We start from the raw sequence: 16446 nt of genomic DNA, 5'->3' as shown, positions 1-16446 counted from the left end.
CATCTGGATGCAACACACTGACTCCCCTGCAATAAGAGGAACCATCGTTGCACACCCCCATAGAGCTGACTGGCAAGGCCTAGTTGCAACTAATGGGCCTGATGGTTAGTGTTGAGGGAAGATTGCTGTACCACTTCTGGAGAAAGAAGTTACTGGCTCTGCTCAAGGAGTGGTGCTGGGTCTCCATTAGCAATATAATTAATGGGCCAATAGAGGAGAAGCTCGAGAAAAACCCTGTGTGTGCCTTAAATAGCCCATCCGTGGACTATTGTTCAATCAAGGAGAGGACTAAATATTGGAAGCTTACTTTGAAGAGCTGATTTTCCCTGGCTCTTTGTATTTCAAACATAACAGAAGTGGAATGCATCAATAATGACTGATAATATATTTTTAGGTTATTTTCTGGGGTGGGTTTTTTCTTAAAGAGGTGGGCCTCTAATATGTAGATGTTAAAAATTCCTACAAACCTAATGAGGAATATTTCCTCATGCTGATCACATAGTTATTTAAAAGAGATAGGTAGCTGAATTTGTATTTTTGTTATACTGTTTTTACAAAAGAAAATATCGCACATTTTGATGCTTGTATGTTCTTTATCATCCACAGGTATTCAGAGTAAAATAAAGCAAATCGGATTTTATTATGAAGCCACTATAGTGGATACCTGGTTGGGCCTGCTGTGCTTAGAACCAGTGCTTTTTTTCTGGGGGTACTTAAGGGTATGCAATACTGGCACCTTTTTTCTAGAAGAAAAGCACTGTTTAAAACCAAGAAAATTAGAACCAACCATTTAGCAATTTAAATTGCAGAGAATCAAGCCAAACAAATGGCTGGCAGCTCAGATTACTTTAAATTCTAGAAACACAAGATTACAAGACAAAATATAATGGCTAAGAAGACAGAATCTATATCTATCTATCTATCTATCATCTATCTATCTATCTATCATCTATCTATCTATCTATCTATCTATCTATCTATCTATCTATCATCTATCTATCTATCTATCTATCTATCTATCTATCTCTCTCACATACATTCCATTTGAGTTTTATAGAATGAAACCCAGGAAAGAGAATTCTGAGAGAAAATTCACACAGCACACTCCACCATCAAAATATAATACAAAAGACTTTTCAGAGTAGCAAATCAGTTAAGTCTCATAACACCTATGGCTTCAAGAATCTTGACAGCAAACATATTCTGAGTCAGGCACAGCAGCTTATTTAATTCTAAAGAAGATGTCTCAATTCCACACAACATTAAGCCACATTTTAAATTAAAAATGTGGTTTAATGTACACAACAGCTCCGCTCTTCTTTGCTCCTGATTCTGTCGCACAGGGGACCAAACTAGTTACTTCTTGGTTTACCACTCATTGTGTGCATGGAGGAAAGAGACCACAGGCCTTGGCTCACATGGCACAACAAGCAAGATTATGACTTTTTCTTTTCCTCTGCCGAGCAGAGCCTGGAGTGAGGGGGGAGAAAGGCACTCACACCCTTAAATCTTAGTTTATTTTAAACTATAACTTAATGTTGCGTGCTAGCCAGGCGATTCTCTAGTTTCAACTTATTTTTCAAATGAGAAGCAACATGCCGATGGGTAATATTGTGTTATTTAAACTAATTAATATCAGATTTTTCAAGTTGCATAACAGTTCCTAACATGCAGTTTGCTAAGAACAAGGCACAAAAGCTCATTCCTAAAATGAAACTTTTAATTGGTAAAGGAACTGAATGGCTCATTCACAAATTTCCCATTTCTGCCTTGAAAAGGTCTTTTATAAAAGATTAATGTCCTGCATAAGAACTAAATTATGTAACTTTGAGTAGACTTTGTTTCAGACTGATCCTTTTTGTGAACTGAACAATTCCCTACTGAAACAGATGCTAGCAGAAAGAGTTTGTAGATTAAAGAAATCAATTCTATAAAAAACAGAAAGTTTCAGAAAAGATGGATGCTAAAGTTACAATGTCTATCTATCTATCTATCTATCTATCTATCTATCTATCTATCTATCTGAATAAGGGATGCTAGACTACCTTTAGGTTAATAGTATTCTAATGAGAGTGGATCAGTTTGACCAGTTGTTGTGGTCATGAGCAATCATTGTTGTCTTCTTTATTGAGAGGCATTGCTGGCATGTAAGAAAATACTCTCTTTATTATTATATACAGAACTATTTATTGACCCCAGTAGCACATTGCAATTGTTAACGCCTGATGGGAACAAGCAACCACCATAGTAGAAAAAATGTATCCTATGGGGTATGAGAAAATGCACAACAGATGAAAAAAGATTACCTATATATCTATGTACCATTTGCCTTAACTCTTACAAGGAAAAGTATTCATAGAATCATAGAATCATAGAGTTGGAAGAGACCACAAGGGCCATCGAGTCCAACCCCCTGCCAAGCAGGAAACACCATCAGAGCACTCCTGACATATGGTTGTCAAGCCTCTGCTTAAAGACCTCCAAAGAAGGAGACTCCACCACACTCCTTGGCAGCAAATTCCACTGTCGAACAGCTCTTACTGTCAGGAAGTTCTTCCTAATGTTTAGGTGGAATCTTCCTTCTTGTAGTTTGGATCCATTGCTCCATGTCCGCTTCTCTGGAGCAGCAGAAAATAACCTTTCTCCCTCCTCTGTGTGACATCCTTTTATATATTTGAACATGGCTATCATATCACCCCTTAACCTCCTCTTCTCCAGGCTAAACATGCCCAGCTCCCTTAGCCGTTCCTCATAAGGCATCATTTCCAGGCCTTTGACCATTTTGGTTGCCCTCCTCTGGACACGTTCCAGTTTGCCAGTGTCCTTCTTGAACTGTGGTGCCCAGAACTGGACACAGTACTCCAGGTGAGGTCTGACCAGAGCAGAATACAGTGGCACTATTACTTCCCTTGATCTAGATGCTATACTCCTATTGATGCAGCCCAGAATTGCATTGGCTTTTTTAGCTGCCGCGTCACACTGTTGGCTCATGTCAAGTTTGTGGTCAACCAAGACTCCTAATTTCTTTTCACATGTACTGCTCTCAAGCCAGGTGTCACCCATCTTGTATCTGTGCCTCTCATTTTTTTTGCCCAAGTGCAATACTTTACATTTCTCCCTGTTAAAATTCATCTTGTTTGTTTTGGCCCAGTTCTCTAATCTGTCAAGGTCGTTTTGAAGTGTGATCCTGTCCTCTGGGGTGTTAGCCACCCCTCCCAGTTTGGTGTCATCTGCAAATTTGATCAGGATGCCCTTGAGTCCATCATCCAAGTCGTTGATAAAGATGTTGAATAAGACTGGGCCCAAGACAGAACCCTGCGGCACCCCACTAGTCACTCTTCTCCAGGATGAAGAGGAACCATTGATGAGCACCCTTTGGGTCCGGTCAGTCAGCCAGTTACAAATCCACTGAGTGGTAGCATAGTCAAGACCGCATTTTACCAGCTTCTTTACAAGAATATCATGGGGCACCTTGTCAAATGCCTTGCTGAAATCAAGGTAGGCTACATCCACTGCGTTCCCTTCATCTACCAGGCTTGTAATTCTGTCAAAAAACGAGATCAGGTTAGTCTGACATGACTTATTTTTCAGAAATCCATGCTGACTATTGGTGATCACAGCATTCCTTTCTAGGTGCTCACAGAATTTCTGGTCTGCTCCAGAATCTTCCCTGGTATTGATGTCAGACTGACTGGGGGGTAATTATTTGGGTCCTCTCTTTTCCCCTTTTTGAAAATAGGGACAACATTTGCCCTCCTCCAGTCTGCCGGGACTTCGCCTGTTCTCCAGGAATTCTCAAAGATGATTGCCAGTGGTTCTGAGATCACATCCGCCAGTTCTTTTAATACTCTTGGATGCAGTTCATCTGGCCCTGGAGAGTTGAATACATCTAGACTAGCCAAGGATTTTTGTACTATCTCCTTAGTTATTCTGGGCTGTGTTTCCTCTGCTGAATCATTTGCTCCAAATTCTTCAGGTCGGGCATTGTTTTCTTTATCAGAGAAGACTGAGGCAAAGAAGGCATTGAGGAGTTCAGCCATTTCTGTGTCCCCTGTTTGCATTTCACCATCTTCTCCTCTGAGTGACCCCACTGTTTCTTTGTTCTTCCTTTTGCTACGAACATACCCATAAAAGCCTTTTTTGTTGCTTTTAACCTCTCTAGCAAGCCTGAGTTCATTCTGTGCTTTAGCTTTTCTTTGTGTCTACACGTGCTGGCTATTTGTTTGAATTCCTCTTTGGTGGTTTCCCCCCTTTTCCATTTTTTGTACACATCCTTTTTTAATCTTAACTCAGTTAAAAGTTCTTTAGATAGCCACCCTGGCTTCTTTAGGCACCTTCCATGTTTCCGTCTCATTGGTATTGCCTGAAGTTGTGCTTTTACTATCTCCCTCTTAACAAACTCCCAGCCATCATGAACTCCCTTTCCTTTTAGTATTACTCTCCATGGGATCTCACCCAGCACTTCCCTAAGTTTTATGAAGTCGGCTTTCTTAAAGTCAAGAAATTGAGTCCTAGTATGCTTGGCTGCTCCTTTCCGCTGTATAGTAAACTTCAGAAGAGCATGATCACTCGCGCCTAATGATCCTTCCACTTCTACCCCACTAACCAAGTCATCAACATTGGTTAGGACCAGATCTAAAATGGCTGTTCCTCTGGTTGCTTCTCCCACTTTCTGGACAATGAAGTTGTCTGCAAGGCCAGTGAGGAATCTGTTTGACCTTCTGCTCTTGGCTGAGTTTGACATCCAACAAATATCTGGGTAACTGAAGTCCCCCATTACTACTATCTCCCTTCCTTTTGCATGCTTGGCCATCTGTTCCAGGAAGGCATCATCTATGTCCTCCGTTTGGCTTGGGGATCTATAGTAAACTCCCACAATGAGGTCACTGTTATTCTTCTCTCCCTTAATTTTCACCCAAATGCTCTCACTTTGGCTTTGAGGTTCTAAATCTTGGATCTCTTCACAGGTATGCACATCCCTGACATATAATGCCACTCCTTCTCCTTTCTTGTCTGGTCTGTTTCTCTGAAATAGATTGTATCTCTCCATTATTACATTCCAATCGTGGGACTTATCCCACCAGGTTTCAGTGATGCCTATTATGTCATATTTAGTTTGCTGTACCAAGAGTAACCCACTACCGTCTTATTAGTGCGGGAAATTAGCAGCCAACCTACCGTATTTTTCGCCCTATAGGACGCACTTTTTCCCCTCCAAAAATGAAGGGGAAATCTGGGTGCGTCCTATGGGGCGAATGCAGGCTTTCGCTGAAGCTTGGAGAGCGAGAGGGGTCGGTGCGCACCGACCCCTCTTGCTCTCCAGGCTTCAGGAAGACATCAGCAGCCTAGGCAGCCCTGCGGGAGCTCCCGCAGGGATGTCTAGGCTGCGGATAGCAGCCTGCTTCCCGGAGCGTCGGGCGCCCTGAAAGCAGAGCGCCCGGCGCTTCGGGAACACATCCGCACCCTAGGCAGCCCTGCGGGAGGTCCCCGCAGGGCTCCCCACGCTGCGGATAGCAGCCTGCCGCCCGGCGGGTGGAGCGCCCTGAAGCAGAGCGCCCCTCGCGCCGGGCAGACACCCGCAGCGTGGGGAGCCCTCCAGGAGTTCCCCGCAGCGCTCCCCACGCTGCGGATAGCAGCCTGCTGCCTGGCGCGAGGGGTGCTCTGCTTCAGGGCGTCCCTCACGCCAGGCAGACACCCGCAGCGTGGGGAGCCCTCCAGGAGTTCCCTGGAGCGCTCCCCACGCTGCCGATAGCAGCATGCTGCCTGGCGCGAGGGGCGCTCTGCTTCAGGGCGCCCCTCGCGCCAGGCAGACACCCGCAGCGTGGGGAGCCCTCCAGGAGTTCCCTGGAGCGCTCCCCACGCTGCGGATAGCAGCCTGCTGCCTGGTGCGAGGGGCGCTCTGCTTCAGGGCGCCCCTCGCGTCAGGCAGACACCCGCAGCGTGGGGAGCCCTCCAGGAGTTCCCTGGAGCGCTCCCCACGCTGCCGATAGCAGCCTGCTGCCTGGCGCGAGGGGCGCTCTGCTTCAGGGCGCCCCTCGCACCAGGCAGACACCCGCAGCGTGGGGAGCCCTCCAGGAGTTCCCTGGAGCGCTCCCCACGCTGCCGATAGCAGCCTGCTGCCTGGCGCGAGGGGCGCTCTGCTTCAGGACGCCCCTCGCGCCAGGCAGACACCCGCAGCGTGGGGAGCCCTCCAGGAGTTCCCTGGAGCGCTCCCCACGCTGCCGATAGCAGCCTGCTGCCTGGCGCGAGGGGCGCTCTGCTTCAGGGCGCCCCTCGCTCCAGGCAGACACCCGCAGCGTGGGGAGCCCTCCAGGAGTTCCCTGGAGCGCTCCCCACGCTGCCGATAGCAGCCTGCTGCCTGGCGCGAGGGGCGCTCTGCTTCAGGACGCCCCTCGCGCCAGGCAGACACCCGCAGCGTGGGGAGCCCTCCAGGAGTTCCCTGGAGCGCTCCCCACGCTGCCGATAGCAGCCTGCTGCCTGGCGCGAGGGGCGCTCTGCTTCAGGGCGCCCCTCGCTCCAGGCAGACACCCGCAGCGTGGGGAGCCCTCCAGGAGTTCCCTGGAGCGCTCCCCACGCTGCCGATAGCAGCCTGCTGCCTGGCGCGAGGGGCGCTCTGCTTCAGGGCGTCCCTCGCGTCAGGCAGACACCCGCAGCGTGGGGAGCCCTCCAGGAGTTCCCTGGAGCGCTCCCCACGCTGCGGATAGCAGCCTGCTGCCTGGCGCGAGGGGCGCTCTGCTTCAGGGCGTCCCTCACGCCAGGCAGACACCCGCAGCGTGGGGAGCCCTCCAGGAGTTCCCTGCAGCGCTCCCCACGCTGGGGATAGCAGCCTGCTGCCTGGCGCGAGGGACGCTCTGCTTCAGGGCGCCCCTCGCGCCAGGCAGACACCCGCAGCGTGGGGAGCCCTCCAGGAGTTCCCTGGAGCGCTCCCCACGCTGCCGATAGCAGCCTGCTGCCTGGCGCGAGGGGCGCTCTGCTTCAGGGCGCCCCTCGCGCCAGGCAGACACCCGCAGCGTGGGGAGCCCTCCAGGAGTTCCCTGGAGCGCTCCCCACGCTGCCGATAGCAGCCTGCTGCCTGGCGCGAGGGGCGCTCTGCTTCAGGGCGCCCCTCGCTCCAGGCAGACACCCGCAGCGTGGGGAGCCCTCCAGGAGTTCCCTGGAGCGCTCCCCATGCTGCCGATAGCAGCCTGCTGCCTGGCGCGAGGGGCGCTCTGCTTCAGGGCACCCCTCACGTCAGGCAGACACCCGCAGCGTGGGGAGCCCTCCAGGTGTTCCCTGCAGCGCTCCCCACGCTGCGGATAGCAGCCTGCTGCCTGGTGCGAGGGGCGCTCTGCTTCAGGGCGCCCCTCGCACCAGGCATACACCCGCAGCGTGGGGAGCCCTCCAGGAGTTCCCTGGAGCGCTCCCCACGCTGGGGATAGCAGCCTGCTGCCTGGCGCGAGGGGCGCTCTGCTTCAGGGCGCCCCTCGCGTCAAGCAGACACCCGCAGCGTCGGGAGCCCTCCAGTAGTTCCCTGCAGCGCTCCCCACGCTGCCGATAGCAGCCTGCTGCCTGGCGCGAGGGGCGCTCTGCTTCAGGGCGCCCCTCGCGCCAGGCATACACCCGCAGCTTGGGGAGCCCTCCAGGAGTTCCCTGCAGCGCTCCCCACGCTGCGGATAGCAGCCTGCTGCCCGGCGCGAGGGGCGCTCTGCTTCAGGGCGCCCCTCACGCCAGGCAGACACCCGCAGCGTGGGGAGCCCTCCAGGAGTTCCCTGGAGCGCTCCCCACGCTGCCGATAGCAGCCTGCTGCCTGGCGCGAGGGGCGCTCTGCTTCAGGGCGCCCCTCACGCCAGGCAGACACCCGCAGGGTGGGGAGCCCTCCAGGAGTTCCCTGCAGCGCTCCCCACGCTGCGGATAGCAGCCTGCTGCCCGGCGCGAGGGGCGCTCTGCTTCAGGGCGCCCCTCGCTCCAGGCAGACACCCGCAGCGTGGGGAGCCCTCCAGGAGTTCCCTGGAGCGCTCCCCACGCTGCCGATAGCAGCCTGCTGCCTGGCGCGAGGGGCGCTCTGCTTCAGGGCGCCCCTCACGCCAGGCAGACACCCGCAGGGTGGGGAGCCCTCCAGGAGTTCCCTGCAGCGCTCCCCACGCTGCGGATAGCAGCCTGCTGCCCGGCGCGAGGGGCGCTCTGCTTCAGGGCGCCCCTCACGCCGGGCAGACATTGGCGAGCCCCACAAGCTCGGGGGACAGCAGGGAGGCGCAGCGCCGCCACCCCGCTGTTTCCCGGACCTGCTTTTGGGGGGGGAATAAAGGGGAAAAAAATTTCCTTTATTTCCCCCCCAAAAAACTAGGTGCGTCCTATGGGACGGAGCGTCCTATGGGACGAAAAATACGGTAACAAATGCATAATATTGCTAGTTAGCTTGAGGAGGGGCTAAGTCCACAGAGCCAGATTGCTGAATGGCAAATACTAAGATCATAGAAATACAATTGGTAGAGAGGGCTCAGTGTGATGTCATTTCTCCTCCTATCCTGGAGAGGAAGGAGCATATTGTACTAGCCCCTTCCTCTCTCTTTTCCTTTGACCAGCGTTGGATGCTGGCATGGCTCCATTCGCTCCAGCTTTAGGAACATGCCTGAAGCTGGTTATACTGTAAATATAAGTACAGTTGTACCTCAGAGGTCGAAAGGAATCCATTCCAGAAGTCCTTTAGACTTCTGAAATGTTCGGAACCAAGGGGCAGCTTCCAATTGGTTTCCGATTGCACAGGCACGCCGGAAACACGTTCAAAAACTGGAACACTCACTTCAATTGTTCAGGAGCCGAGGTACGATTGTATTCTGCCTGCATAGCTTTTAGTGTTACTGTTGCTGTGAACCAATGCATAATTATAAAGTAAGTAAATCTTATTTTTAAATTTATTTTACAAGTTGTTGCTGATTCTTTATTAAGCAGGGTAAGAAAGGGGAGCCAACTTATTTCACAGCTAGACTTGTCAAAGCCAGGTTTTACAGTCTAATTCCTATGCTTTTAATTTAGCTGCCAAGAATGGAATTTTTAAACTCTGTTTAACCCACACATGTGGGTGCCTAGAGGGAGAAATTGCAATTAATATATCCTCTCCTACTATTAAAGCCCACTCCACAATTAGAAACTTTTCGCTATGTTCTAAGGCAATCCCAGAAAAGATGGAACACATGGAGGGAAAACCACAGGATGACAATGATAGGGTGACTACATTATGTAGATGCTCTACAAAAAGTGAGTGAACAAAGCATGGCTATTCTCGAGAAAAAACCTTATGAAGAAGCACCTCAGGATAAATATTTAGAAATAAAACCAAGTAATCGTTAGTAACCTGTAATTTGTTTATAACAATTTAACATGCCACTAACATTTCATGCATTTTTAGATTTATGAATCAACAATACCATACCAAGTTTTCTTCCCAATGGCCTCCCTCTCCTGTAGGTGGAAAATGGGGTGACTGCATTACGTAATCTTACAGATATTTTCAGATTTTGACCAGTTTAACCACAACTCAGCATTACACAGAAAATCCACATATAAATCTAAAAAAGAATATATAAATCTAATAAATAATTACAATACACAGAGAATCCAACTGACAGCATGCCAGTGATTCTGATCATACTTCTTGTGTAATGTCCAAAGGATGAATTTCTCACCAGCACAGTAAAATGTACACATTTCAGATGACCTACAGCTCAAGCATCACAAAATGGGGGAGGTGCAGGGACTCCCTTTCGGATTTTGTACAGGAAGCACAAATGGATGAGGTATAATGTCCTCTTTCATACTTTGTTAGCACTTCTACAAAACAATCAAGGCTGCCTGAAGTATACCTCCATTTCTTTCTGACCATCTCCTAAGATTACTTTCCACATTGTTGTTTCAGAATGAAGACAGCTTCTCTTTTTAAAATGTAATGGTTGTATCTTCAACTTGCACAAGGCTCCCACACCTACACCAGCCAACTGAAGAAAATGGAAGTAAAAGACTGCAGCTCAAATCAATCTTCCAGTACTGTTATATTAAAATACAACTATAAATCTAAAAGGAAGCAGGTTTTGGTGCTGCAGCCTTGAACTCCGAATGAATCACTTTCTAACGCTAAGGTTCCAGTCATATGGAGAAGGCAAATCTGAGTCATGGAACTTCTGATTACATGGAACTCTTCGTTCTCTATTAATATGTTATTATATGTTATTATAAAGAAACAGTCAACTCAGTTTACCTTTAAGTAGCGCCTTTTTCCAACTTGAGAAAAATATTTAACTTTTTTGCCCCTCCATTGATAAATATTTCCCTTTAGGAATATAATAATCCATAAACACCTGGGATATAATCTGTACAAAGTCAGCAGCTGCTTGAATGCTCAACCTGCAAACTATTGGCTATTAAAATATGCAACAGAAAGAAGTGGAAACAGGCAGAATACAGCCTTAATATTTATAGTTGTCATCTGTAATCAGTAACTATCGTGCAACCTTTGGAACAATGATAAGAAGAACTTCCATATGTGTACCAATTCTAGAAAGGATTCAGATTCCGCTACTCTAAAATGCATCAGCACATTTTTCCTTTTTCACAGAAGTAATACAGTACTAGTAATGCCAGTACATGACTGAATTCAGGTTACACATGTTAACAATTCAGAATAAGAGTTTAGGGTCCACTTTCCTGAAAAAGATACCAGCAGTGCTTTTTTTCTGAGGGTACCAACACTCTTTTTCCAAGCAGAAAAGCACTGTATATCAGTGCTGTCAATGGGTACTAGTCAGGGTGGCTACATATTGCCTATGGAATCAGAGATGCCTCTGAATACTCATTGCTTGTGAGCACATGCAAGGAGAGTGGCATTGCGCTCATGTCCTGCTTGTGGCTGCCCACTGTGCAAACAGAATGCCAGACCAGGTGTGCCTTTTGCTGTGATACAGAAGGGCTCTTCTTAGTTTCTAACCAGATTATAAGACAACTAACAGGAGTCACAACAAAATTATTACTTTCACAAAATAGAATAATTCCCTGTGCCCCTGGTTTGTACACTAATATTGAGACTGGCCACTGTTGTCTGTTGTTTTGAGATCATACCCTCAAGAACATGTCCCTGAATCTCCTTTGAAAGCAGCAGTTCCTCAGCCAATAACCAGCTGATGTGGAGAAAGGGTCACTGTAGGGAGAGACTTTGAAGCTGGATTATCAAATCTAAGTGATGTTGGATTTTAAGGAAGTCTTTTCGTTTTTAAGAGGTTTTATATGGAATGGAAGGGGGGCAAGTAATTTGCCTATAAACAGGTTTAGAGATTAGTGTCTGGAGCATCTTTAAAAAGTACTTTAGATGCCATTCAGATATAAGATAAAAGGCAAAGGTAAAGGACCACCATTGAGGTAAAGGTAAAGGACCACCATTGAGGTAAAGGTAAAGGAACACCATTGAGTTGGATTTGTGGCGCTGCGGAGGGATTGTTTTGTGCTTGTTGGTGCAGCACTTTGGTTTTTTGGATGTTGAGCGCTAGGCCAAGCTTTTCTTAACCTTCTCCAAAGATATTTAGGATGGGTGTGGCACTCATCTCCACTTTCCAGCCAAGGAAGCCAATGTTTGTCCACAGACAGCTTTTCCAGGTCATGGCCCGTGTGACTAAACCGCTTCTGACGGAAGCCAGAACGCACGGAAACACGGTTTACCTTCTTGCCATAGCAGTACCTGTTTATCTACTTGCACTGGTGTGCTTTCAAACGGCTAGGTTGGCAGGAAATGGGACAGAGCAATGGGAGCTCACCCTGCCGCGCAAATTCAAACCATCATCTTACGACTGGCTAGCCCAATAGGCTTGGTGGTTTAGACCCCAACACCACCCGAGTCCCATTCAGATGTAGCCCTACTGAGGTCCTACTAGGGTCCATGTGAACACTTCTATGTAAGTAGCATAAATATTACCATTAAAGATAATGTTTAATGACACTACTTTGAGCCTAATAAGAAACCTCCCTCAAATCAATGTTAGCCAGTTACATAAATAAGTTTTGGAAGGCAAACCATTGCATGTAATTACACAAAAACATCTTGTGATTTATTTCTAAGAACAGATATTTCTGTTTATACAGGTAATCTTTCAGAGTGTCTGATTTTATTACTTGTCCAAATAAGTGAACTGCATGACTTACCAAAAGAGAACTGCAGTTATTAAAATTACCATTGCCAGAACAGCACATGGAAAATACCACTAAGTCTTAGGCATATTTGCATGTTTACATTTTATCTTATGGACAATTAGATGCATAGCTGCCAACTTTCAGATTTGAAAATAAGGGATCAGCAGCCTCACCTGTCCCGGGGACAGTCTACAGGATATCTAACAATCTGGGATAGCAGTAGGAAGCAGCGGGAAACGGCGCTGGAATTTCCCGCAAAAAAAAAGGGAAGGTTGACAGCTATGACTAGATGTCAAACCAGAAACTAAAACTTTCCATGTGACTTTTCCCCTTGTTCAACATACTCTCAAAATAGAACAAAATCTCTGCAAATGGTACAATTATTATTAAGAGATAGTGCAGAATGAAGAACCAAAAAATTTTGTATTCTGGCAGCAAATTCTGCTTGTTCCATGGATTTTATGGGCTTCTCTTGGTTCTCTCTGTCACCTCCCATAAGCATCACTGCACCATCAATATGGAAGCAAGTCTGAATACGGAGTTACTCAGCTAAAATTAATTGAGAATCTTTTGATGTATCCATTCCCATGGACCCACCAAGATGCAGATAGGAAAAGCACAGGAAACCCTTCATCCAAATTTTGTCGCTGGATCTTCCATATGTAAGCTGCTTACTCAGTCACAACATCCTGATGGTGGCGTCTGTTGTGGCTGATTTCATGATTGTGGCCATCACTGGGTCGTTAGCAGCCATAAAGGGCTCTGGAAACCACATTTTGTCTCTCCTGGACTTTTCAGAGCAATCTGAGAGATTTTCCAATTCCTTAAAGTTTAGGCTATTTCTAAATGCAAGTTCAGAGTCTTCTGTTTATGTTAAACTGCAAAATTTAAAAGTCATTAAGAGAATGGGCCATGTTTAATTTCCAGCTTTAAAAGTTCTCATCTCTGCCACATTAAACATTCCAGAGAGTAAATATTAGATTTGTTTATTTCTACAGGACAGTGTGCTAAACTGAGGGGCTCTCAGGCTGGATGCAAAATAACAACTTTATGTAAGTTGCTTCTCCAAAGGTGCATTTGCAGTCTATCAGTGCATTTTTTAAAAATAAATAAATCAAGTAATCCAAGATTACTGAGCCTTCTCATTGGCTGCTACTACCTGCACTTTGGATAAGTAACAACAAGCAACAGCAGCCATCAGAGAGGACAAGGAAAGGATCGGGGATGTGGTTTCCGTGATCTTCTCTAACAAGAAAAAGGAAGGCAAGTGGGCAACAAGCTTCCTCCTTGATGGGGAAGGGTAGGAAGGCCAAGGTGAGGTTGCGGCTTCTCCCCAGCTTGTGTGGCTGCTGCATCCAGGAATGAGATGTGTGCAGTGCAGCTGGCTGAGTGCTGAATGGGACACAGCTGTGGGCAACCTGTATCAACTTCATTGGTGTCTAGCATAAAAGCAAGACTAGAAGGAGAGACTAGGGTGATTGTCAGCAGGTTCCAGGACCCTGTTTGTTGTGAGAGTTTGAGGGGTGATCTGTGAGTTGGTTTGGGCCCTTGCTGACAGCTGCCATAGCTTGATGGAGTCCTGGGTGAGAGTCTGGAGTCAGAGTGGTTTTGAGTGGGGAGGTGTGTCAGAAGTGGAAGGAACAAGTATCAGTATATGTTTAATAGTAATTTGAATTAACAGTTTTACTGTGTATTTTTGTAACATTTGTTGCTTTAGTTTGCATCACTTAAGAGATATTTTTATATTTTAAGTGGTATAGAAAGGGTCTGCCTAAATTAATAAATGTGGCTGCTAGCCACGACGGGGAGGGAAGCTTCTGTAAATTTAACTCCATATTAAGATGACAACATGTGAACTAGCCCTAAAAGATCTTTGAGACTGCCCCACTCTTGAAATAAATCTTCTGCTTTGGTGTAGTTCATTGGGGGGGGGGGATTAGAAGTGTTAACATTAGTGTTCTGTACCAATGTACAATATTTCCGAAAAAGTTACATGCAACAAAAACCTTTTTGTACGTTTTCTCCTCGTTTTGTTTTGTTTCATTTTGTTTTCCGGAAGGAGGATCTCCATTTTCAGATATAGACTGCATCTGAAAAGTTTAAAAAAAATTATCTAAGGATTTGAATACAAGTTGTATATAATAGTCAAATAATAAAGCAGTAAACATAAAATAAGAACAGCATCAGATCAACACTGGAGTAGAAGTCAGTCAAATGTCAGAAAAAGAGAGGGAGTATACAGCCTAAAAGCCAGATCAAATGCCACTAAAAGCAGAAACGAACACAAAGGACATTGCGGCACCTAAAAGATAATAATAAAAGGTGCCTTGGACTGACAGACCACTCATTAGCTGGGTCCTGGTTCACACATCTAATTAAACTGTATTTTAAAATGAACTATGAATTAATGTGCCTGCTTTTCAACAGTTCCTATGGAGCTCCTCTCCAGCTTGCTGCCCTGCTGCAGATGAAGCAAGCCACAGCCTGGCTTGTCATGCCATCCAAACTTGAACTCGTAGTTTATTTTACTCTAAGCAAACCACTAGCAGTAAGCCAAGAACAATCAGTGGTTATCCTTCATGGGTTCTTTGGAGAGAAACAAACCACGAGGCCAGGTTTGGATGACATGACAATGGCTTGCTTCATCTGCAGCACAGCAGCAGCAGCAGCAGCAGCAGCAGGAAAGGAACGCCATAGGGACTTTTGAACAGCATATAACAGTGTTTGTTTGTTTTAAACAATGGTTTAATGCAGTGGTGGGGAACCTCCAATGCTTGGGCCTAATAAAGACTGCCAGACAGTTTGAGATTAAACTGCCCACCTTTCCTTGGCACAGCCAAGTTCAAAAAGGAATTCCACGTTGCAGCTGTAGCTTGAAGTTTCATTCACCTGATGTAATATGCTGCAAGGTGGACAGACCCCCTCACAGAGGCCGACCTTGGGTTCATGTGACAGTCAAAATGGACCAGTAATGCTTGTCTTTTATGGTCATAGCTTTAGTTTTAGTCCTGAATGTAAATAGAGGGTGGTGGTAGAAGAACTTCACCACAGACGGCAGCCTCCTCTGAATACCAGCTGCTGAGACTCACAAGTGTGTGTGTTGGGGGGCGGAGTGCTCTTGCACTCAGGTCCTGCTTCTGGGCTTCCCATCGACATTTGGTTGGCCACTGTGAGAACAGGTTTCTGGACTAGATGGGTCTTTTGCCTGATGCAGAAGGGTTCCTCTTAACAATCTTCTTACTATAGAAGTTACCAGGAAATATATGCTTCTGATTTTAGAGTTTTGATTCAACATTTTTGACACCCGAAAGACCAATGTTGAGCTGAATTACTACAAAAATAAAGCAGCAGGACTTCAAAACTGTCCTTGGACCGCAGCACCACAAGTCTCTCTTTTGCTTTCTCCAGCCTACGCCTGAATATACCACCTACACCAGAAGAAACAGTCTTATAAACTCTGTTAGATTAATACTGTTATTACAAGGAACCTACCTTTCCTAGCTATGTTGCAAATAATCTGGACTTTAGAGAGACAACCAGCCCATTCATGGATGCTGTCAGTTTTTCCAAGACCCTGTTAAAGCAAAACATAATTACTTATTTATTCATTTACAGAGTTTATATGCTGCCCAATTAACCATATAAATCATATTATACCTTACATGTGCACACCTAGTTGCAGTGAGCCAATCACAAGTTCCTCATTTCTATGCTCAAATACAGCCTTTGTCCTAAATACAATGTCAAAGTCTCAATGACCTCCTAATTATAAAACATTCTCAGAAGGTGGTAAATGCACAAAATAAAATACTGTGCCTGTCTCGAAGAAAGGAGAAAGGAGATGACTGGGAAAGGGGCAACCAATCTGAATGGACCTGATTATAAACAGGGTTAGAACTCTTCCCTAGGGGACAATCCTTTTACTTCTGCTTCCCATAAATGATTCAAATTCATGCAAATAACTGAATTTATTTATGAGGCTGCTGAACAAGTAGCAAATAAAATGAAGGCAGTTCTTTTGGTCTGAAAGAAAGACTCCATAATTGGAAGTACCTTTATTAGGACCAACCAAAATGTCACAAAATTGTAGTAAGCTTTCCAGTCTATTGGGCAACTGTTACACTGAGGTGTTTTGGTGGGAGGGGTGAAGAAGATGTGTAAAATAACACAATGTTCACAAAGACCATGCTCAAAGCATGGAAAGAAGAAGTAGGCAAACTGTCCCCAACCCCATCCCCACTAATCCCCCTGGCACACCACCCTTTATTCCAACACGCAGCTCAAAATCTCCAGATA

The 16446-nt window shown here is 46.5% G+C and overlaps 1 protein-coding gene across 4 annotated transcripts in view; it reads right to left on the bottom strand.

The window, feature by feature from the left end:
• PIP5K1B (phosphatidylinositol-4-phosphate 5-kinase type 1 beta) overlaps positions 1-16446 on the bottom strand; it is a gene marked incomplete at its 3' end in the record, with an annotated part of 100694 nt that overhangs the window by 64046 nt on the left and 20202 nt on the right. For 3 of the 4 annotated variants that reach the window (XM_083403457.1, XM_083403459.1, XM_083403456.1), the window contains exons 2-3: positions 15643-15724; positions 14157-14240 (exon numbers count right to left, since the gene is read on the bottom strand). In XM_083403457.1, the coding sequence (XP_083259583.1) occupies positions 14157-14240 (84 nt within the window). In that variant the 5' untranslated portion in view covers positions 15643-15724. The remainder of the gene's footprint in view (positions 1-14156; positions 14241-15642; positions 15725-16446) is intronic. The other variant, XM_083403458.1, reaches the window with a different exon arrangement.

Source organism: Podarcis tiliguerta (assembly GCF_965153285.1).
Source record: "Podarcis tiliguerta genome assembly, chromosome: 11".
In the NCBI taxonomy this organism is placed as follows: Eukaryota; Metazoa; Chordata; class Lepidosauria; order Squamata; family Lacertidae; genus Podarcis; species Podarcis tiliguerta.
Note: the sequence above shows the minus strand (reverse complement) of the source record. Positions and strands in the feature narration are given on the sequence as shown.